The sequence below is a fragment of the Corvus kubaryi genome, unplaced genomic scaffold (genome assembly GCF_017639235.1).
Source record: "Corvus kubaryi isolate FWS band 111438036 unplaced genomic scaffold, C.kubaryi_AGA036_p1.0 split1-37355, whole genome shotgun sequence".
NCBI lineage: Eukaryota > Metazoa > Chordata > Aves > Passeriformes > Corvidae > Corvus > Corvus kubaryi.
The window spans coordinates 1,350,039-1,373,744 of record NW_024582078.1 but is presented as its reverse complement, the minus strand read 5'-3'; the positions used below and the strand labels follow the sequence as shown (position 1 = coordinate 1,373,744).

At 58.0% G+C, this 23,706-nt stretch overlaps 2 protein-coding genes across 4 annotated transcripts in view; both read right to left on the bottom strand.

Moving 5' to 3' along the window:
- Nucleotides 1-9,497: 9,497 nt before the first annotated feature.
- On the bottom strand, nt 9,498-20,076 carry TULP1 (TUB like protein 1). Of its 3 annotated transcripts, none has more exons than XM_042013501.1 (14): nt 19,801-20,076; nt 19,310-19,355; nt 17,766-17,883; nt 17,501-17,650; nt 16,814-16,945; nt 16,445-16,549; nt 16,202-16,336; nt 15,934-16,025; nt 15,533-15,709; nt 15,039-15,151; nt 14,442-14,550; nt 14,149-14,247; nt 13,695-13,866; nt 9,498-12,886 (listed from the first exon to the last, which is right to left on the bottom strand). In XM_042013501.1, exons 1-14 carry the CDS (start codon nt 19,845-19,847, stop codon nt 12,753-12,755), a joined length of 1,629 nt encoding a protein of 542 aa, XP_041869435.1. In that variant the 5' UTR covers nt 19,848-20,076; the 3' UTR covers nt 9,498-12,752. The 3 variants fall into 3 exon arrangements, with proteins under 3 accessions (XP_041869435.1, XP_041869436.1, XP_041869437.1); XM_042013502.1 differs by having other exon boundaries at nt 15,533-15,706; nt 19,801-20,075; XM_042013503.1 differs by lacking the exons at nt 19,310-19,355; nt 19,801-20,076 and adding an exon at nt 18,328-19,292.
- A 2,318-nt stretch (nt 20,077-22,394) lies between these two features.
- FKBP5 (FKBP prolyl isomerase 5) overlaps nt 22,395-23,706 on the bottom strand; it is a 20,205-nt gene continuing 18,893 nt past the window's right edge. The window contains exon 12 of the mRNA XM_042013453.1: nt 22,395-23,358. Coding sequence (XP_041869387.1) covers nt 23,251-23,358 — 108 coding nt within the window. The 3' untranslated portion in view covers nt 22,395-23,250. The remainder of the gene's footprint in view (nt 23,359-23,706) is intronic.

Here is a 23,706-nt window from a genome sequence, read left to right as displayed (position 1 = left end):
GCTGTGTTGCTGCTCCTGCCTCTCCCCACCTGGTGACATGGCTGGGAGGAATGCTGCCCACACGGTCACACGGCCACCAGCTCTGCAGAGCCCCTCGAAGGAAACCCAAAAGCTGTGGAGCTCCTGGGGGACACCAGCAAGACCACAACACACCGGAGAAGATGTTGCCCTGTCTGTCCGCTGCAGTGCACAGAGCGGGATGCTCTTGGCTCTGCCAAGGATGACCCTGCAGCTCTTCACAGGAGCCCCACATCCCTGGCATCTTGCCCAGGGACCCTTTAGGAACACCGTGCCTCATTCCCGCAGGGAAACACCATCCTGTTTGGCACATGGCTGTCCCAGGGACAACCAGAGCTCACCGAGGCGGGTGGCAGGGCCGAGCAGGACGCGGCGCGGCAGGAGGGCGGTGAAAGGAGGTTTGTTTACATTGCGCTCCTCTTCCAAACAGCTCTCAGGCTGCGGTGAGGGATTCCCTGGCTCGTGGAGGGAAGGGTGGCCATCCTGTTCTCTCCCACCCAGGTTTGCACCTCCTGACTGGCCACATCTTCTCCAAAGGGTCCCCTGGCACAATCTGGGGACCCAGGTGGTGGCAGAGCCCCCAGTGCACCAGGCCAGCTCCCCGTGAGACAGCCCAACTAATTTCCTCCCCTCTATCACTTCCTGTCCCTTCCGGCTTGGCGGGCAGCTCAGGAAGCAATCGGAGCGAGGAAACCGCAGGAAGCCACGTGGCAGCATCCCACCAGGGGCTGAAGAACTGCCAGGGCTGCCCCAGGCTCTCCATGCCCCCCAGCTCCAGCTGGACCCCCACAGCCAATGGATCCCCTAGCTCCCAGCAAAGCCCTGAGCCTCTACCTGGCAGAGATGTGGCTGGTCCTCGCCCAGAGGTGCGAGGTTGAGGGATGCTCAGACCCCTCATCCCAGAGGGCTGTGGATGAACAAAGAGAAAATGCGAGCGATTTGCTCCCAAAATATTTGGGCAGAGAGGAGGAAGAGGATGAGGCAAACCCAGGGCACAGCTCCCTCCTAACGGCAGAATCACGGGCATCCAAACCAACCCCTCCATCCCCTCCTCTCCCCCCAGTCCTGGCAGGGTGGCAGAGCTGGGTTTCAGCTTCTGGAGGACCTGAGCCGGTTTTGCTCGAGTCTTCAGGCTCAGGACCCGAGGGCAGAGGACAGACGGACACTGTAACCCAGCGTGCCTCCCTGGCCCAATTACGCTGCCCTGCCCAGCCAGGACGGGGCGTTTCACCCAGCAGCGCATAAATAGAAAGCTTTTAGAGCATTAATTGCTCTCTGTGTTATGAAACGAGCTGGATGGAAACAACAGGGTTGGAGTTGCCTGCTGGGGATGGGCCACCCCCATGCCGTCCCGTGACACCCCCAGTACTGGTGGCCTGTGGCACAGCCAGTGCTGGGCACAGCACCCACTGGGGACTGCTGAATTCGCCAAAATACATCCATCCCAGGATGTCTCCCCCTGAACATCCCCTGTAGATGAGCTTGGAGTGGCCAATGAGTCTTGAGTCCTCAGGGACTCCCAGCTTGTCCTAAGGGGAAGCCAAGGGTCCCTGGTGTTAGGGGAACACCGGGAAGCCTGGGCCAGGCAGTTCTGTGCCTGCAGTGGGACAGTGTCCTACCACTGGGGCCAGCCAGGCATCCCAGGGACCCCACCAGCCCTCTGTCCTGCTCCTGGGAGGAGAAATACCTCTGCAGAAGAGCTCCAGGTGCTGCTGACCCCATTTTGTGCCATTGCAGCAGGGCCAGGGAAAACATCTGCCAGGGGACTCTACCAGGCAAGGAGGAGGAGGAGAAGAAGGAGGAAGGCTGCAATGAATTTCACACCTGCCCCCAGCCGCCTCCGCCCCTGTGAAACCCAAGCCTGGCCAGGCAGCAGCCGTACCCACTGCCTGCGCTGTGGCACCCGCTGGAGCCCAGGGTTAGCACTGACTGCCACATTCACAGCTCCCAACCCGAGAAACCCCGTGGGATGAGGTGTGTGAGAACTGACTGGGGGGGATCGGCTCCTGAGACACCGGGCAGGGCGGCTGTCAGGCATTACCACCCCAGCCAAGACACAGAGATGTCCCTGGCTGCCAGGGTCCGGCACAGAATGTGACACAGCACTGTCACCTGGCCACTGTCACCCCTGTGAGGGGACACGCTTCCCTGCCCTCCTGCAAGGAGCTCAGAAGCTCGAAGCAGTGCCCAGCTGAGGTCCTGCAGGAGCTGCGAGAGCAGATACAGGCTGCCCTGCACAAACCCCATCAGTGACTTATTCCCAGAAAGGGATATTTTGATTTTACTGCCACCACCCCAGACAGTCCCAGCGAGCAAATCCTTGTGCATGCCAGGAGCGTGCTGGGAGTCCACGGCAGCTCAGCGCCTTCTCCCAGCATCTCTCACCACTGCCCAAGCCGAGAGCTGGAGACGGGCACAGCGACTCCAGCTCCTGCAGATTGAAAAATTGCTCTGGAATCCTTGGGGAGGAAAACTGCTAAAAATACATGAAGGCAGTATTCTTGGTAAAAGAAGGAGCTCCAGCAAGGAGCACGGCCCAAGAGTGCCAGAGAGCCCAGCACAGTGTGTTAGACCCCTGCCCAGCACACTGATGTCCAAACACCACAGCTGGACCCTGACAACTCTGCAGTGCCACCCAGGCAAGGCTGCGAGGGGACACAGCAGCCACCCCATGCAAGAACTGGAGCCCGAACTCATGCCACAGTTGGGCACAGGTGCTGGCAAGCACGAAAGCAGAATCCTGCCCAACTCATCTGCCAAGCGCGCGGGCACAAAGCCGGGCAGGGAAAAACAGGGTCTTAGACCAGACCTTCTCTCCCGGACTGTGAAGCGCCCGGATCTTCCTGCTAATAAAAACCCGACGCTCGGTTGGGTCGGGAGCTCGCATGCCTGCGTGCGGGTGTGCTTCTTCCTAAACCCGAATTGCCTAAGCCGGCGGGGGGGAGGCAGGAGCTGGCTGCCTCTGGGGGAAGGGCGGGCGGCGAGGAGCTGGCATGGGAACGGCAGCCCATCCTCCACGCACCCGCGCCGCTCCGCGTCTGTAAACTTTGAACATCTTCCGGAGAGAAGTTAGTGGCTATTGTGAACAGCTGGATCTAATTTTACGAGGAGCGAGGAGGAGACAGTTGTGGGGAAATAATAAGGCTTGGCGCTCCCAGGCGAGGATCCCCGAGCCCGGCCAGCCTTCCTGCCTCCACCGCACTCCGCCGGGGGAGCGCTGGCGAGACGGTCACGAAGAAACTGAGGCACGGAGCAGCGCGGGGCTCACCCGCCTCCTGGAAATGCACACCGGGAATCCGAGGCTTTGCCCCTGTGTGTTTCCCCGGACCCACCGCCCCTCCAGCAGCCAGGGCATCGCCGGGCGCATGGCTCTTCCTCAGAGCAGAAAACTGGGCTGCCAGCGCAAGGCCTCCTTGCCAGCCCACGGCAGCATCTCCAGAGCCAGGGTCACCCAGTGCTCACTCTCGGTGCTCGTGGGCACCGCGGTGCGAGTGCGACACCTCCCTCCAGCCGGCTGCTTCCCATGAGGCTCTGCCCACCTCCTAAAATTAGCTGCAGCCCTGCTGTCCCCTCCCCGGCCACCCCCCGCAGCCCGCGGAGCTCTGCCAGCACACGCTCCGGGTCCGTCCCGATCCCCCGGCAGCAAAGGGGGAAGGGGATCAAGCAGCCTCCTCCATCACTCACACCTCGCCTGCCACCCGCCAGCCAGCTCTGCCCGGGAGCAGCGCAGCCCCGCAGTCACCTCTGTGCCTCTGGCTCGCAGGAGAGTGCCCGAGGGCGAGCTCTGGGTCGCCTCTATAGAGCAGAGACCCAGCACAGCTTGTGACACACCCAGTGCCCCGCTGGGAGGTGGCAGCGGTGGGCACGCTGGGTTTCGGTGCTGCTGTTGTCTCATGGCAGCATAACGGGGGACGCTGGGGGCATTGGAGCATCACATCTGCTTGGGACCGGATGGGGGGACGTGCTCCATCGGGATTTGCGCTGCCAGGATGGGATGCGCCTCCTTCGATCAGTATTTCCCCGAATCCTTTGCCCACAGGATCAGCTGTGCCAGTGTAGAGCCCTGCGTGAACACTGTCACCACAAGGCCACCGTCTGCCAGCCCCAAGAGTGAGACCATGGGGTTCACGGCCTGTCACCTCCAAAGGGCCCAGCCACATGTGCTCATCAGAAAACCCTGCCACAAACTGCACGGGGGAGCCTGAAATGGCACCAGCACCGCATGACCCCCTGCTCCCACCGCCACGGCCAGCGAGTGGCTGACCCGGCACCACGAGGAGGTTTTCCCGGGGCCCCTCGCTCCCATTTCGCAGGCGGGGAAAACTGAAGCAGCGGGAGCTGCAGCAGCAAGTCCAGACCCGCAGCAGGATCCGGACGTGCGTTATCGCGGGGGGGCCGCTCCTGCCGCGTGCCCGCTGCAGGCTGGTGCGGGGCATGGCCCCGCTGGCTCACCCCATCATTACCTTCCCTCCCTCCGCCCATGCGCTTCAGGTGTCTGCCCCAACCACAACACGCAGGTGCCTGGGCTCGGCCGCCGCGGCTCCCAGCCTGGCCCCGACCCCAAATAACACCTTGGACAAACAGCTGAGAAGGTCAGGGCATGGCCCGGCCACTTGGCAAATCCCCCGTGGATGGAAGCTCCCAAAATCAGGGGTAGTTGGTTGTACCACATCCATCAACGGCGCTCAAGGGGATGTAAACACTGCGGCTGTCCCAGCAGCCCCTTGACAGGGAAGCTCCTAGAGATGGGACAATTTTTGGAAAGCATCCGTCCAGTTCAGTGATGGATGGAGAGATTCCAACCTCACAAAGAGCCTCAGGATAGCTCTTGTCACACAAATCCCAGCAGCACCCTTGGTTAGGGCTTTGCAGCCCCTTCTCCCCTCTTTCCCTCCATTTTCCACTCCCACAGACAGAAGTAGAGGTACTAACGCAGGAAAACACATTTCTCCCCCCACAAACAGCCCAGAATTGCCCATTTATGCCCTTTCTGGCTGCTGCATGCCTGCACCCAGTCTCACCACCGAGCTCACCTGCCACCAGCCTCGTGCTCTCTGTGTGTTTGATGGGAGCTGCGCGGTTACTTCCTTTTTAATACATTAATTACAGCTGATTACCGCTGCCACCCCCACCTTCTCAGTGCCACGACCTGCTCACACACCACCGGGAAAAGGCTCCTTCCTTCGGCACAGTGCCAGGGCCACCGGGACTCGCCTCCCAACCCACTTGGTGGTGGCAAGATGGGGATTAAATGGCGATTAAAAGGAGATGCTGTTTCTGATATCATGATAAACAGCCACCGCATGTCATGGCAAATGGATGCAAGTCCCTTTATTGATGGAGCTGGAGGATTCTGCTTTGCAGGGAAGGGATGTTAGATGTGGGACAACTGCTGGAGGGTTAGGCTGTCCAAAATGCCCCAGCTGAAACATCTCCCTACTTTGAGCTGCACCCCAATGTTGCAGTCATCTCAGGCAGGATGGGGCTCCTTGAGATACCTGGGTGCCGTTCATAGAAGGCGGCTGGACCCGCTGCTTTCAAAGGGTTATTCCTGCCAGAAAAGCCATTGTGGTGCCAGCCACATGCCCGCTGTGGGGAGGCAGCTGGGTGCTCGAGGTCCCTGGGGATGGAAATGTCCCCCTGTGCCACCCAGCTGTGAGGAGCTGCTCACCCCACAGCCATCTGCAGCCTCTTCCCATGGGAATGCTGACCCTGTAACACCCTAAGAGGGCCAAATCCAGTGCCTTCTCCCCACGGGACAGTCATGCTCGTCCTCTCTGGTGGGGAAGTGCTGGGGCACTGCCACAGTGACCATCATCTGCCCTGTCACCAGGGTCCCAGCCCCGCTACCTGCTTCTCTCCCAGCTTCACCACTGAGTGACTTTGGTGAGCCCTCACCCCTCGCCTGCTTTGGGGACCCTCTTCCTCCCATTCTTGGGAGAAATGACCCCCAAGGGGTGTGGGCTGTGGGGCCACCAAGGTGCCAGGGCCAGTGGGTGCATGGGGAGCTCATCAGCCTGGCAAACCCCAATTCTCCACTCAGCATCACGAGCGCTACAATATCGGGGGGAGGTTCGCAGCCTGGCTGGCAGGGCCCCCCAGGGTGGCCGGGCACTGCCAATGCCCTGACTCACGACACGCACGTACCCGCGCGGGGTAAAGCGATAGGAGGGGAGAGAGGATGCCGGAGCCCAAAATACCCTGGCGTGCCTGACACAGGAGATTATCGCTTCGCTGATGGGATGATCGCCCAGCCCAGCTTGTCCCGGCTCCCTGCAAAGCACCAAAACCCCCCAAAACCTCTGTCCTCACCTTTCCCCCTGCCACCCCATGCCAACCACACAACAGTAGTGAGTGGATGCAGGGTGCCCGCCACTCTAGCAGGGCCACTGGTACCATTTCCAGCTGGTTTCTCCCCAAACTTGGTTTTTTCCCAGTCAATAGAAGTCGAACGCATTGTATAGGGCCTGAGCGGTTTCAGGGGGTTGGAGGTGGGTGGTTCTGCGAGGGCTTGGCCGTATTTTCCTTCCAAGGGGGTTAAGGGGAAAGAAAACAACACCAAACCCAAGGAGGGTGTAAAAATAAAATAATAATAATAATAATAAAGATGACACACTGCTGAAAATTATACATCTAATTGCCGCCTTGTTAGCAATGCACCCCTATGACGAGGCACAAAGTGTTTAGCATACAGTCAGTGTATGCTCATCCCCTACATGCGTGTGACACACATGTAGCGTGACACGCGGGTGACCCCGCACCTCACCCGGGACCCTCCCGCGCCGCTTCCCCGGGGGGCTTCGGCCGGGGCGGGCTATCCCCGCCCGTAACGTCCGGCGCCCGCCCCGAACGCTCCCGACGTGCGGGCACAAGGCCCCTTTGTCACCCCGGGGATGCGCCGCGGGGAGACTCGGCGGGGACCGGTGCGGGGGCAGCGCAGCCCGTACGGGGCGGGAGCCCGGGGACCCGACGGGGGGAGTGAAAACAGCCCGACTGTGCCCTCCCCCCACGCACACACCCCATCGGGGGGCGTCGGGGGGAGCCCCGGGGGGAGGCACCGAGCTGCCGGCCGGGGGGGGACGAGGGCTGGTGCGACCCCGCCGCCCCCCGCCATCCGCCGGGGCTCGGTGCAGGCGGAGGGCTGCGGGCCGGGAGGAAGGAGGGGCTGGAGGAGGAGGAGGAGGAGGCGGAGGAAGGGGGGTTGGGAGTCTCTTCCCGGCGAGCGCTTACCTGCTCCGTGCTCCGGAGGGGCTGGGCCGGCCGCGGGTGCCGGGAGCGGGGCCGGGGCCGGGGCCGGAGCGGGGCCGGGCCGGGCCGGGCCGGGGCGGGCGGCAGGAATGCGGGGAGCGCGGCGGGCTCCCGGGTCCGCGCACGGAGCCAGGCGCAGGGACGGGAAAGTTTATGCGAGGGAGGAGCGGAAAGTTGGGAGTCAATCAGGAGGCGGCGGGGCCGGGCCGGGCCTCCTCCTCCTCCTCCCCTAACCTCCTTCTCCACCTCCTCCTCCTCCTCCTCTTCCCGGCCCTTCCTCCCGCCCGACCCTCCCGACCTCCCCGTCGGGGCAGCGGGCAGCAGGTAGCGAGGACACGGGACTTCCCTTCCACAGGGAAGGTTTATTTTTTTGGGAAAGGGCAGCCCTGGAATTCGGCTCGGCCCGGGCTATGGGAGCGCCCTCTATGAGCCTTCCTCACCTTCCTCCTCTTCCTCCTTCTCCGTCCCGCATTCCCGGGATGAGGCCCTGGGATGCGGCCTTGGGCCAGGGCATGAAGGTGCTGCTGTCCCGTCTCGTCCTGTCCCGTCCCCAACCAGCCAGGGTCACCTGTGCACACCTTCATCCCCTCCTGCACATCTTCATCGCCCTCTGTGCTCACCTTCATCCCACTCTTCATTCTCGCCCCCCTTCACTCACCTTCATCCCTGTGCTCACCTCCATCCCTTTCCGCACCTCTTCATTGTCCTCTGCACGCTATAATGCCTTCCCTCACATCTTCATCCTCCTCCTCCTTCCCATCCTCACATCTCCATCCCACTCCAAACACCTTCATCCCTCTCCTCATCCTCACACACATGCACATTCAGTCCCCTGCATCCCACCAATCTGCAGATTCCCTGTTTCTCCCAGACACCCACTCCATGGTGCCCAGGATGGGGTTTTCAGCCCACACTGTTGGGATTTCCCAAGGGAATGCAGCCAGGATCCAGGCCATGGTCACTTCCTCTGAGTGAGCTGATGGGTGGTAACGTGCTAAGCCACAGCAGACTGATCACATACAAGTCCCTGGCCATAACCCAGCCTGACTGTCAGGAGCTGCAGCCCCAAAAGGGGCAGAACGCTGAGTCCCCCTGGCCATTGGGCCAGCACACACCGCAGGCCTGTGCCACAGTACCCCAAACCCCCAGAGATAAATCCAGATGAGGAATCCTCCCGGCACCCTGCTTGGAGAAGGGATGTTCTTTGCATCCCATTCCTTCTAGAAACATATTTTTCTAATTTTCATCATGAGCTTGGTTGTATTCAAGCGTTTTGGGACAAGACAGCCAATGCTTCAGCCCGTGAAGTGACGGGCTCTGAAGCATCCAGCGCATTCAGCAATTGTGTGTGATTCATAAAGCCATATCGCATTCTTCCACCCTTGGCCTGGTGCTAACTTGTAAGAAATCTGGACCAAAAACTGCAACAAAATGGCTGCTATTCTCCAAGGGCTGTTCAGAGCCTCGTTACTCATCCCTTACTTGGGCAAAAATGACATTGAGAGCTCCTGGAGATGACAGCCTTAATTGAGTTCAATAGGAGTTTAAGCTGAGTAAGGCATGAGCAAACAAGTGTGCATTAGCCCATGAATAAAAAGGCTGATCCACAAATGTTTAGGAACACATGTAACGCTGAGCATGGGAGTGCTGAGGGGGTCACTGCTGCTCTGGCCTTGCCTTTTAGGCAGGGGTCTGGCTTCAGCATCCAGCACAACTGATAGCGATGCTGGGATGAGCTTGTTCAGGAGTGCAAAGATTCAAGGCTGGCTCAGTGGTTTGTTTCCGTTCTGCCTCTTAATTTTTATTTCTTTTTTTCCTCCTTCAGAAGTCCATAATCCTTGTTTCTGCTATGTTTTTTTTTTTGTCCACTGGTGGGAACAGCAACTTCCTTTCTCAAATTATAATAGAAAAGAGCTGCAAGCTGCAACGCCATAAATAATATTTTCTTATGGCCAGAACATCCAAGTCTAGGCAAGACACCAAGAACAGCTACAACATTGTAAAACTCCAACACTTCTCTAGAATGGATTCACTAATTAAAAAATGACTCTTTTTAAAAAGCAGTTGAAAAATATTGGCTTTCCCATTGCCGCCTGTTGCTTGCTGCACCGAGAAGGAGCCCATCCTGCAAAGCCACAGCTGAGCTAACCAGCAATGGGTCTGCCTTTCTCTCTAAAAAATGTTACCCAAATAAATACAAGGGGAGGGGGAGGGAAGAGAAGAACACCTCCTCACAATCACTTCTTTAATTAATTAAATTATCGCCACTTCAAAGCTGGAGGGCGATCCCCCAGGGCTGGGGCCATGGCAGCTTGCTGGGACCCAAACAGCTCCAGCCTTTCCATTGCTGGACAAGGAGTTTCCCAGCTCTGGTCTCCCCTTCCACACCCCCCAGGATGTACCAGCCCTTCCCTGCTCAGGCTGCCCGCCCAATGGGGCATTTGCCTCCTGGAACCCATGGAAATATCTGTCAGCCCCCCTAGGAGAGCAGGGGCCGAGCCTGGGCTCAGGACTGGGTGTATGGAGCCCCCCAAGCCCCAGGGGTCTGGGGAAGAGGGACAAGCAAGCAGTTGGAGAAGAGCCCCCATGTCCATCTTCCTGCTCAGCTCTGGACCAGCATCTTTCCACTCATCAGTGTGGGATGGCGATGAACCACTGACAGAGCCGCCAGCACTGCAGTGACACTGGTCCTGGCTGGGATGTGCTGCTCAGCAGTGAGGTGGGGCCTTGTTTTTTTCCTCCCCTTTGCCTTATAAGCATCTCTGCAAAAATAAAATGCATTTCCCAGGAGGTTCCCTCGAGGAGCTGACGACAGTCATCTCTGGCCGCTGGCCACGCTTCTGCCCCTGCAGGAGCACTTTGTGGGGTTAAATCCATGCCTGCAGCACCAGCCCAATGCCAGCCCCCCTAAAACGAACCTTCAGAAACCTCAAAGTCTCACACTGCAGGGAAAACATCACCCCTGGGGACCGAGGAAGCCCTTTCTCCAAGGAATACACACACTTTGGACTCAAACACCATTGATAAGGCTCTTTCTTCTTTTTTTTTTATCTTTTCTTGCAGCGAGCATTCCTTTCACACCCACGCACACCCCAGCATCCTCAGCCATTGGTCTGCCGGCGCATCCGTCACACTTTCCGCCGGCCAAAGTAGATACACATTTCAACTGCTTCCATCCCTCATCTCCTCTGGTGTTAACAGCCAGCGCAAACAAAGGGCCCGAATATCCATCGCCCCATTAAATTGTTTTCATTCGTTTCTTCTGCCACAGTTGGTTTGCGTTAGAGCATTTGTGTAAGGGATTTCGGGTGGGCGGCTGATGCAGTGGCTGCTCTGAGAGTGGGTGACATTGCACAGGAGGGACACCCATGGCAGGGATTTTGCTCTGCCATGGGCAGCAGGCCAGGAAACCTGAGGGGTTTGCAAGCAACAATGGGCAAATGGAAAATGGAAATGTTTTGGGTGAGGGGAGGGAGAATCGACCTGGGGAGCAGCTGGGATAACAGCAGACAGAACCTGGGGAGCCCAAACCTCTCTCTCTCACCCTGCTGCTTCTTTTCTCCTTGCACAGGAGGAAATGGGGACAAGTATTAGCTCAACCATTAGCTGAGCTCGTCCCGATTTCAAACAGATGTTGGGTTTGTGGCTGGATTTGGGCAGAAAGCTCTTGCTTTCCCCACATTTGCTGGCCATACCTCGCCAGGGACGCTGGCCCTGAACTGCTGCGGCTGGTTCTCCCTTCAGCTCACAAGATGTTCTCTGAGCTTGCTGCATGGGTAGTGGATGATGTCCCATGCTGGCTGGCTTGTCCCCAAAGCTGTCCACCTCTGCCTACCCCGCCACGAGCATCTGCCCATGAATCATGAAGCCCAGAATCATACAGCTGGGGAAAATCTCCACTCCCATCTGCAAAGCCACTGGGGCAGAAGTTCACCAGTGGTCCAGCAGCAGCTCACGGTCCCCTTGTCACTGTCCTCTGTCCTTGGCTCCAGGCAGACAGGCTCGGGCCATGGTGATGTTGCGACACTGCCCAGAGAGGATGAGCATCCCTCTTGCACCATCACATCCATCTCATCCATCCGCTCCTCAGCCTTTCCACTGCAGCTGCCTCTCAGCTGCAGTAACCTGGGGGACTCAGATCACCCCCAGAATGGGGGAACAACCCGTATGTGTCCTGGGAAGGGAATCCCAAATTGTCCTGGAGTCAGTGGGTGAGCTGAGCAGGTGAGAGAAACAGCATCAGAGAGCTGAGGATGGTGTTTCAGGGCTCTTTGGCATCTCCTCGTTTTTCTCACCACTGAATTAATCAGATTTGGGACTGTCTGTGCAGCCAGATCCTCACCCCATAAATGGTGAAATTGGGGGCATGAGCTGTCCTGCTCCCACCGAGCTGCCTCTCTTCAGCCTCTCCCCTTCCCAGTGACTCCCTGCAGCTCCCCACCAGTCTGAGACAGGGGACGGCACCTTGTGTCCACCACCTCTCATGAACAGAGAGCACCAGTGAGGCAGCTGTGGGGACACCTGGGACACGTGAGGTCTGGAGGGACATCACAGAGTGAAGGGGTAACGAGTGTTGCGGGCACAGGGAGCTTGGCGGGCCCTGCCTGGGTGCTGAACGTGACTCAGCACCGCACCACACCTCATGAGTCACTCCACTGCTTCCTGGTGCACCCTGAGTTTTCTCTTCCAGGTCCCTCCTGGCAGCACTGACCCAGCTGGGCCACCTGCCAGCAATGCCAGCTCTGCCTCACGTGCCTGCCAGCCCTCCTCTGCTGGCACTGTCACCCCTCAGCACGTGCCTGTGTGCTGCCAGTGCCAGGCTGCTTCTCAGGGACCCAAATCCCCAGCATTTTCTGGGCAGTGGGGTGAGACCCAGTGGATGCAAACACAACCATGGGTGCTGGCCATCTGTTCACATGAGGGCAAAAAGGGGCAAAAGAGGGGCTTTGTGCCCAGCGGGCAACGAGCCAGGATGGGGGTCTTGAGCCAGAAGCTTAGGCAGAGCCCACCTGCATGTGGGCAGGGATGAGGAAACACAAAGTGAGGAGACCACCTACCCCCTTCTCACTGGGAGACTGAGCATAAAAATTCAAACCATAATAAAAAAAAAAAAAAAAAAAAAAAAGGAAAAAAAAAGGGGGGGATGAGTTTCCAGGATCTGAGTCCAAGAAACATCTCAAAGGGATGAGACAGGAATTGCAGTCAGCCTCATCTGCTGAATATACCCCCAGCCTGGCTCTGCCATCACCCCAGCCCAGCAATTTGCCCCAAATTTGCCTGGAGAGGGTGGCAGCAGCTGGGTGAGCATCCCACAGCCCTCAGCGGGCACCAAGTGCCTTGAACCACCCCAGAACAACTGTGACCGCAAGAAGGTGGAAACACAGGGAGCGGAACGGGACAGGGATGCAGGAGCATCCTATGGGCACTGGCAGGCAGCCCCCATGGTCCTGGCAGCCCCGGTGGTCCCGGCAGCCCCGGTGCAGGTGCTACTCGCAGGCCAGCTTCCCATCGAAGCTGGAGAGGGCGATGGCGAAGGCCTGCACAGCACACAGCGGGTAGTTATAGTCCATGGTGAAGGCGTCATCTGCCACACGCCCAAACTGCATCACGATGTAGTCGGCTGCGGGAGAGAGGGCGAGCAACTGGGATGTCACCTGTGCACCCAGCCTGCCTTTCCCCAGTGAGCCCACGCAGCAGCATCCCAAAGAAGCTGCCCACGCGCCCTCACCCAAACTCTGCCTGTGGCTCCTGTGCTGGCTGCGCTGTACTGCAGCACAGATCACCAAAAAGCATCATTTTCCCATTGCACAGACCTCTGGCACCTCCAGCACCCCACAGCCCCCCAAGGGACAGGGACCCCACTCACCCCACCCCCCCTAGACCGTGGGATCACTGCTACTGGAGGGCGGGTGACAGGAAATCTGTAAAAATAACCAGGGGCCCTCAAGAGGCTTTTTCTGTCCTGTAACCCAACACCCTGGAGGCCAAGGGCTTCTGACTGCGCCGGACAGGTGACAAGTGGCCGCATCCAGACAGAGCTGCTGCCACCCCTGAGGGACTGTCCCCGAGGCACAGTGAGCCCGCCAGTGCCAGCAGTGTGGGGAGGGTGCTGGGGACAGTGCTCTGGGGTGGCCTGGGCTGAGTGGGTGGCTGCAGTGTGACAGAGGGCTCAGCACCCCACAGGATCTCTCCTTGTCCTAAATCTGCCTGGCAACAGGAGCCCCACACGCTGCCCCTACCAGCGCCAGTGCCCACGGGCAGCTCCTGTGGGGTGCCTGTCCAGCTTCATCCCAGCTCCAGCAAAGGCAGGCAGGACCCCAGAGCATGAGAAAACTAAACCTCAGCCTAAACACGGGTGTTGGGGCCAGCTCATGAGCAGTGGTCCCCCATCCTATCCCCTGTCCCATCCCACCCCCGTCCCAGCTTACGGTCACTGCTGTGCACGATCTGGAAATTTTTGACGGAGGCATGGGTGACCCGGCCGTGGAAATTGAGGACGTAGGATTGGGTCTCGTCGTTCCACACTGGTGCCTTGTTGTGCAGCTCGATCACATTGTCCATGTTCCTGTTCTGCCATCGCATCAGGAGGCCGTCGTTATCCTGGGGAGGGGCAAGAGGGAGCAGAGCAGAGTTGGGGTGACCCCTCCAGAGTCCTGCCACCTCCTGTGGCTTTGCCTGGGGGATGCTCTGTAGCAGTACCCAGCTGGAAATGGGATCTACCATGGAGAAAAAACCAGACACCATGTCTCCCACGTCCCATGGACACCTTGAATTTCAGGGACACCTGAAAGCCTCTCCATGCCCCAAGATGGGTAAAATCCAAGGCGGTCCCTTGCAAACCCAGCTCCCAAGGAGTTTCTCCCAGTCTGGGCCCTGACTCACATTCCGGGGCCGGATGGGCACCCTCTCACAGTCAGCATTCATCCCAGGGATGATGACAGTCATCTTCCGGGGGCCTTTGAACCCTAAAACGTTGGTCTCCTGCAAGAGAAACCCCATCTCTAAAACCAGCAACCACCGCAGGCTGCAGCCTCTCACCAGGGCTGAACAAGGGCTCAAGGGTGTCTCCAGCCCATCCCACACCTCTGCAAGCCCCAGTGAAGGGGTGCAGGGTGGAAGCCCCTCTCTGCCTGCCCAGGAGGGCCGGGGAGGGAGCCCAGTGTGGCTGCTCTTACGTAGACCACGGCCGAGAGCTCCTGGCGCACGTTGGACCAGTCAGCGTTGGCCCTGTCGGGGTTCGCGCCGTTGTCAAACACGGTGAATCTCGTACCCATCAGGTTGGATCTGCACCCAAGGGTGGGAGATGGCTGTGGCTGATGCCACTGAGCCCGCTCCACCCCCTCCATGACCCCTCTCTAGGCACAGCCTTGGCTTTGGTCTGGCTGCAAACCCCTGGTGCAGCGCCCCAACAATGCCATCTTTCCCACTCTTGAGTCATTTTCTTGGGTTCAAGGCAGCCCTAAATCAGGGTGTTATAGGGTGCTGCAACCACGGCGACCCCCAGCATTGCTGTGTGGCTGCTGGCAGTGCAGGCTGGGACTTGCCAGGCGCCTTTTCTAGCCATGACCTGTCTGCTGGGAGGAACCGGCCAAGCTTGTTTTCCCCTTTCAGCCCCCCACCACTCCTCAGGTCAGGCACAGCAGTGGGAAATGCTGAATTTAGCCTCCTGTCTGCCCCAGCCATGGCTTGGGAGAGCCTGTAAGCCATGGAGTGGGAAGAGGGTGCTGCAGAAATGGGGTGCCACCAAAATGGGGGGCCACATCTGCTCCTACCTCAGTTTCCCGATGAAGTTCTCTCCACCCCGTGACAGGTCAGTGGGGTCGATGGAGATGAGGTAGTTGGAGGTTTTGCTCTTCTTACGCTTCCTCCCAGCAAGGAGGAACACCTGGTAGAGCAGTGGGACCATGTGGGAATGGGACATTGTCACTGCCATTGCCACTGCTGTCCCCAGCTCACCACCCAACAAGTCACTGCCATGACCTTGAGCAAGTCATGATGATGATCCCCAAAATACTGGCTGCATTATGGGGCAGGAGGAGCTGAGACCAGCCCAGCTTTAGCACGGCTCTCTAGCCAATGTTAGCTCATCATCCCAGGTACCATCCACAGGGGCCTTTCCCTGGAGGAATTGCAGGAGAGGGGAGCAGCCTCATTCAGGACACACCAGCACAGGGGGATGCAGGCGAGCATCCCCCCCAAACCCTGAGGGTGCTCCCTGGGATGGATGCAGAGCCCCAGGGATCCCCACACCCCCATCCCAAATCACCTTCTTGTCATTGTCCAAGTGAAGGTAATAGGTGGGGTACAGCCCCCGGTCCATGCCCCTCTTGTCCCGTGTCACCCGGCATTTGATGGTCACCCCCTGCGGCGCCGGCTGCAGCACAAACTCCTCCAGGTTGTCCACCTCGATGACAGGGGACGGGGGCCTCTCCTCCTTCTGCTGCTGCGTGAGAGGGGATGGTGACCCCAAAGCCGCCCTCCCTTCCCAGGTAATTGCTCCTTGCTATCCATTCCCCCGGGCTGTGGCCCTGCAGCCGGTGGCTCTGGGGACAGTACCGTGGCGGGTCTCACTGGGAGTGCTGTAAACCTCCTGACCCGCCCTGGAGGGAAGAGCTGCTCTTCCCCTGCCCCGAGGGGATCCCCATGGCTCTGAGGGGTCTTCTGTACCTTCTTTGATTTCTTTGCTTTGCCCTTCTTGTTGGAGTTTTTCTGCAGGGTCTCTGGAGTCTCCTCCTCACTCTCAGCCTGTTTGGGAGGAACTGTGGGCAGGAACAGGCAGGGGCATAGAAGGGAGAAAATCCTGACTCCACTGAGCCCCAAAATCAAGCTCAGCACAGACCCGTGCCAACATCAGTGATTGTAACCCCCCTCTTCATGGCCAAGCTCACTGCATCCCCAGAAGCCCCACCAGAACCCACCAGTGCCGGATTCTCACCTTTCTTTTTGGATTTTTTCTCCTTTGGGGGGTCCCCACCAGTCTGGAAGAGGGATGCTGGGTTTTTCTTCTTCTCTGACCTGATGGGTTTGGTGCTGGAGTCAGAATCGTCCTCCTCATCACTGCTCGTGGCAGCTGTGAGGGACATGAGGGACATGGTCACACAACAGTGAGTGCTGTTGGCTCAGGGTGATGCCATCAGGCAGCAGGACTGGCTGCCACCCCCTCCCGCTCATCCCATACCTTTCTTCTTGTTTTTCTTCTCCTTCTTCACCTGGAACACAGACATTGGCTCCTTCTTGGTGCTTTTGGCAGATTTGGTTTTGCTGTCAGGGTCACTCTTGTCTTCTGCTGGGACAGAGGAGCTGATGACCAGCCAGACAGGGGGATGGGAACGGGCAGTGATGGGGACAAGGAGGTGGCAGGGTCGGAGCAGCAGGAAGGGCTGAGCAGGGGGGATATTGCATGGGTAGGAGGCGATGGCTCTGCAGCCCCCTGAGCCTCCCGGGACAGCGACGGGGACGGGTGCAGGCCCTTCCCTCCTCCCGGCAAGGACAGATGCAAGCGGCAACAGAGCTGGGCTTAAGCCATCCCTGTCCCCTGGGCACTCACCCTTCGGCTTCAGCTTCTTCTCCCCCCCGCCTGAGAGGGGCTCTTTGGGAAGCTTCTTCTTGAGCTTTTTTGGCGGGTTTTTATTCTCCACCTCTTCTTCCTCTTCCTCATCTTCCTCATCGTCAGCCGGCTCTGCCGAGAGGTGACCACGGCATCAGCCAACACAAGGTCCTTCGGCAGCGGGGGACCCCAGCCTCGTGGCGTGCGAGGAGGGACCCTCCCTGGGCAGCAGCGGCCGGAGTGGGCGCTCATCCCGTCACCCCGGGCTGGTGGCCGAGGGGCCCGGCCGGCCCGGCCGCGCTGTCCGGCGGGCGTGGGACGTGTCCAGCGCCGGGCACTGCGGGCGCAGCCACAGCGCTCTCTCGCGGCCGAGCCACTTCTCGCTCCGGGAAGTGTCCGGGGACCAAACTGCCCCTTTCCCAGGGAGCGTGCCACCCCCTCTTCCCCTCCCCACCTCGATGCCGACTCCCCAGCCAAGGCAGTGAGCCCAGGTCCCCTGCCACATCCCCATTTCTCCCAGGTCCGTAGCTGGGTTTTAGCCAAAAAAAGCTGTGCCGGGGATGTGCAGAGGCGCAGCGGAGCCGCAGCGGACACTGGGAGCACGGACGGCGCTATGGGGACACGGTGCAGGGGGACGCGAGGTGCCACGAGCCAGTGCCTGCAGAGGGGTGGGTGTTGCCCCCGCACCTTGTGGCTTCTTGGGGCCCTTGGCCACGTGGGAGCGGGGAGCTGGGCTTTCCTTCTTCTTCCGAGGCTCCTTGGTGAGTTTGGAGGAGGGGTCCTTGTCGCTCTCCTCCTCCCCCTTCTCCTCCTTCTTCTTCCTCACCTTCTTCACCCCTGTGCATTTCAAGAGATGCCCACGATGGAGAGCGCCTCAGGTGCAGGATGGGGCCACGGGGGGGCCCGGTACTTCCCTCCATTTCCATGGGGGCTGTGGGGGATCTGTGCTCACCCTGTGCTGGGGCAGGGGGCTCCTCTGCAGCCCCCGCCTCGCTCGGCTTCTTCACCCGTGGCCGCCGTGGTTTGGCCTCGGGCTCCAGCCCAGGCTCCTGCCTCTTCTTCTTCAGCTTCTGCCCTCATGGATGGTGCTGCAGAGGTGATGCCAGCCTTAAACACCTTTACCAGGCAACCCCTGCTCAGACAGCACTGGGTCCCTTTCAGAAATATAGCCGGGCTTTTCCCTGGCCCAACACGGGAACAAGGGACACGCTCCGGAACAGGGACACACTCACACCTTCCAACAAGTGACTTACCATGGGCAGCCCCCCGAGGAAGGCAGAGGGAGGAAAACAGAAACGACTGTTAGCAGACAGACAGAACATCTGCCCTGGGACAGCTCTAGAGATGAGGGATGTGACAATGGTGCTGCTGTGACACCGTGTCAGCATGGAGGAACAAATCCCACTGTGGCCATAGGGACCCTGGCTGGGAGCCACTCTGGGCACTGCTGGGCACCCTGGGTACCTGAACTGGGACAAGGGACATAGGGACGGGCAGACAGCCTGGTCGCTCACCTCCATCTCCTCTCGCGCTCACAAGAGGCTCCTGTCAATGGCAAGGAGGTCAGCAGGAGCAGGGAAACAGGAGGATTAGGCACAGCACACCTAATCCCGGTTAGCTGGGGCTATAAATAACCCCGATTTACCAAATATGGAGCATGTGGGTCAGCACTTGGCTCTGGACAGGAGGTATTTGGGGAGTGGGTGTCAGCTCAGGCTGTCAGAAAGTGATCTCAGCAAATCCAGGTGCACCAGGGCTGCTTCCACTGCCCAACAGAGCATCTTCCCCCTCGCAGGGGTTTCGCTTCTCCTGCGTGCTCCAGGGTGGTGTGTGAAGGTGCTTTGCAAAAGGTGGGATCCTGATGGATCCCAGGACTGTGAATTTGGGGACGGGGAGGTGGGGGCTCCATGGTGAAGCTGTGAACTGGCTGCTTTCTTCTGTGTCATGAGCTCACACGGAAAAGCTCTTTTGCACCCCCTAATCCCTTAAGCAGCTGCGGGGTGGACAACCACTCCCTTACTTAACAAAGCCCTTCAAGGAGGAGCTGCTGATTAAAAATTAAATTGGGTGGTGGATGAAATTGCTGCTGAAACCCTTCCAAGGCCAGGGGGGCACCTGGGGGCTGTTCAGAAATACAGGGGTGGGGGGGGGTCTGGCTTTCAGGGTCGTGGCCTGGGGAAAGTGAGTCACAGTTTACAGCTTAACTGAGGGGCTTAATTAAAGTGTTATTTAAGAACTAGGAACCCTCCTCATGGGCTGCTTCAAAGTAATGGAGGGGGGATTCAGAAGGATGCACAAAGAAGGGAGGGCTGTGGAATTTTCTCTACTCACTTGCTCTGGAGGGGATTCCTAAAAATCTCATGCCCTCACAGGCTTCAGTATCCCAATGGAGCAGCCCAACCAGCCCCAAATCGGCCTCGGTTTGAGGGTCTCTGATGTCCCCAGCCCTCGGGGACAGACCACAGCAGGGGATGGAGGGGAAGGATTTTTTCTCACCTGTTTGAGCTTGTGCTGCTGGGGGCTCCCCGGCTCCTCACTGGGGCTGTGGGGCACAGAAAGCAAAAGGGTGAGGGCTTTCAGCCCTCCACAGACCCTGGGGGCATGAGATTGCCCCGATTTTTGGTACAGGGGGAAAGGTCAGTCTTCCATTTGGCTCCAGAAACATTTCCCCCATCTTGACCGGGTCGAGCTTGTCCGACATCATCCTTCCTAACAGGGAGCACAGAAGAGGCTCTGCCTTGGCCGAGGGGGACAGCAAGAAGCTTAATTTGAGGATCCCCCTCTAACAAACACTTTTCCTCTCTGTAACTCGATGAGCATCATCCCACCAACCCCCAAAGCAAAACCACTATGATAAAACTGCTCACTAAATTGCATTTAAATTGAAAACAGGAGAGAAAAAAAAGCGCTGGAGGAGAGGGGAGTCCGCTGGGGGTATCCAGCACATCACGCATCCCTCAGACCCCACCCTGCCCGCCGGCACTCACCTGTCGGCAGCCCAGACCTCGCGCAGGATCTCCGTCTGCAGCGGCATCGCTCCCGGCACTGCCTCGGCCGGGCCGGCTCCGTCCTGCCCTGCCCTGCCCTGTCCTGCCTCCCTGCCCTGCTCCCCGGCACCGGCCCTGCAGCCCCTACCGGGCCAGGGCCATGGGGTCAGTCTCAGCCACAAGAGCCAGAGTGGCCTCACAGCACCGGCTCGGCCGCCTCCGCGAGTCTCTGTGGTGGGAGGAGGAGAAGGGAAAGGAGGAAGAGCAGGTGGAGGAGATGATTAACTTTATTTCTCCTGAAACTCGGTTAATAGGATTTCAGGGGCTGTCAGCCAGGCTCGCTGGGAGAGCAGCTGGCAGGCCAGTAATCGCAGGAAAGGGGGGTTCTGCAGGAATGCAGGGGGTCAGTCAGACCTCGGTGCCTTTTTGGGGTGCACAGGTTCCCCCAGGTTGGGTGGGGTCCCTGGCACAGCACAGCCTCTCACTCCAGTGGGCAGAGGAGCGGCTCTCTGACCGTGTTTAGGATTATCCTCCCTGGGTATCTTTGTTTTTCACCCAGAACTGTCTTCTGGGTGAGCGAGGAGCAGGATTTGGGCTGTTCCGTGTGAGTTGAGCATGGAAAGCCCATGCAGGGAAAGCAGCACCCTTGGCTCTGGGCGGTGCTAAGGGTTTCTGAACTGACCTCTGCTCTGCTCTGACCCCCTGTCCCGAGGTCTCTTTGCATGATGGGTTTCATAACCTCCTGCTCGTGCCTCACTCGTTATTACACCACTTAACATTTAACTCTTAATAGTCCTCCTCAGATGCCCCCGTGGATGCTGTTGGGCTGCAAAGCCAGACAAACCAAGTGTCCCCAGTGTCGCCACTGGACCCTTGGCCTTGCCCAGCCCACCACTGTCCCCCCAAAACCCCCAGCCCGTGCTTGGTGCCACTAGGTGGCATTTGAGCACTGCACACTGAGACCCACCAGCACCGGGAACTTCTGATGCCTCGCTGCAAAACCCTCCTGGTTTCCCTTTCATCTCTAAACCTCATCTCATCACCCGCACACGTCCAATTTCTCTTCCAAGGCACAGAAAAGCACCAAGCCAAAATAAACCAAAAACCTGCTTAAAAACGGGGAGCCAGCCCAGAAACTGCAAAGCAAGTTTTTGTTTTTTTGGGTTTTTTTGTTTGTTGGTTTGGATTTTTTTTTCCTGTGGAGATTGTTTCCTATAGAAAATGTGGCTTGGGCTGCCCCCAAAGGGCTTCTTTTGCCCTGCTGCAAGAAAAAATAAAAACCCATGTTTCACAGAGACCCTGGGTCTCACAGCAGCCTCCAGGGAGGTGCATCCCATGGTGGTAGAAAATCCAAGACCTGGATGAGCAGCTGGAGCAGCCACATGGATGCTGTGCCACTACTGCAGGTGGGAGAACAGATGGGCTTGAGAAATGTTGCTTCAGGTACCACCTGATGGGACTAGAGAAGAGGAGTTTTAACCAAATCTGGCTTAGTCTCCCGAGATTGTGGAGGCAAGGGATAAAAGAGGGATGGGCAGTCCTAATGTCCCCACTGGCTCAACTTTCTGCTTCCTCTGCACCCTCAGTCAAGGGGCACGAATGACTCCTCCACCCACCCAGCTGACCCTCAGGAAGTCCCCTCCCAAAAGAATACCTTGGGGGGGGGAGGAAAAAAAGCATAAGGATCAATCTCCCAGGCTGGAAAAATAGCAGAGACCCCCAAAGACACCCCCAGCTGAGACCCCCAGCCAGGCATTTCCAAAGCACGGACTGCTGGCCCTTCACTGGCTCTCCAGAGAACAATGGCACTGATAAAAAGGGGCAGCATCAGTCTTTGGAGACACCAATAATTCCTCAACTGCTGGGGCATCTCCCCCAAGGAGTACACACCCATCCTGAGGCCATGGAGATTTTTTGCCTTTTCTTTTATACCCCTGTTATACCTTTTTACACCTCCTGTATTCTTAGTGCTTTTTCCCTACATTCTTGGACTTGTTCGTTCAGCTGGGAGACGAAACATTTTAGAAGCTTCGTAGGCAGGGATCAGTGTGCCCCAGACCCCAAGGTCCTCTCCAGAACACATTCTGTAAAGATAGAACCATCCAGGGGAAGGCTCCTTGGGGAAGGGGGCTCACTCGAGCCTCTCACTGGGGAATGTTTGATAGATCTGCTAATTAGTAACACCTATAATGTGATACCAGATCTTTTGGGGTGGGTATCACAGTGTGCATTTTGGTGCATTCGACCTGGACATGTGCACCTAAGGATCCTTAAAATAAATACTGAGGTAAAATCCCTTTTCCCCTTCTAACCGTGTTTGACTCTTGATTTTAAGACCAGGAAAAGGCATCAATCCTCCCCACAGCGACCCCATTTGCTGAGCAGGATCCAGAGAAAGAGTACTTTTTTTTCCTTTTTCTTTCAGTTGTTTATTTTCAAGCTCCAAAAGGGGTATTATTATAGAGACAGGAAAAATAACAACTGGAAAGCTGTTCTCATGGGGGAGTGACAGTGTCCCTTTAGGATGGAGAGGGCTAATGGCTGAGGAGGCAGCAGCAGCAGCTCCGGTGCAGGGACACGATGCACCCGGGACCTCCTCACCGTGGGAGAGCTGCTCAGTGACAAACCCATGGCACCAGCTCAGACCCAGCCACTGGCTTTCTGAACCACATGTCAATCTGCTCTTTTATTTTCCCCACATACAGATCCCAAGTAAGCAATAAAACTCCCACTTAAGGCCAGGAGCCAAGGGATGGTGTGCAGGCTGTGGGTTGAGCGCCTGTGAAGCTGGACAGGCTTTTGCTCTCTAAAGAAAGAGGAACCAGCTCCTTCAGAAGGTAAAATCTGTGTGTGCCCCCTCCCCAAACAGTGCTTTAAAGACTGATGATGTCCCTGCACCCAGGGGCTGCAGCAGAGGCCATGTGGGTCCTCACCCTGAGCCTGGCTCTGCACTGCAACCCCCTCGGCCACAGACAAGGAGTCAGCAGGACACAAAGCGAATTCCTGACCCCCAGGGCTGTGCTGGAGACAACCAGAGGCAGCACTGCAGTGTACAGGGAGCATGTTCCACATCCCAGCTCCTCTCAGAGGACCCAGGATGCTGTGCTGAGAGTGGACACAAAGCCGAGGGAGCTGGAACAAGCTGTCTACGGAAACCTCCTGAGAGCCAAGAGTTTTAATTTATTGTTATTTTTTTTTCTTTTTCTTGCTGTTTAAATGCTATTTGTTCCACGTGCGGTGGTCCCGTGGTGTCCTGCCGCTCCTGCTCTGCCCCCAGTGCACCCAGGGCGGTGGGACGGGGGTCGCTGTTCTTCGCGAGGTGTTTTTTGCTTCCACGATCACACGAACTGTAACAAGCTTTACAAGAAAACACTGGCAAGTCCCAAGGTTTGGCAGCAACCTTTTTCTGTGTGGGCCAAGGGCACAAGGCTATCCCATCCTCCTCCTCTATCATACGTGTCCTTCAGCCTCTTCACCCTCAGCACCAGGAGTTTTTGGTTGTTTTTCACAAGCCGCCTTCTCCGCTGTTTTTTCCACCCTGGTTTTGCTGGCTGCCTCCTGCCAAACAGCAAATAAAACACACTGAGTTGGAAACAGGAGAGGGAAGGGGCAGGCAAGTGACAGAGATGCTGGGAATAGACACAGGCAGTTGAGCCTGGAAGGGGAGGCAAAATTGCCCCAACTGCCCCATGCCCATCGAACAGTGCAGCTCACACAGGAGGGTTCTGTTTTCTGGGAGAGGTTAAAGCTCATCAGCTCAGCCAACTTTTGGGGAAGGGATGGGACCCCTGGGAATGATGTGACCCACCTCAACAGAAGCAGGGCACTGACAGAGTGAGCCTGGATGGATGGACGGATGGATGGATGGATGGATGGATGGATGGATGGATGGATGGATGGATGGAT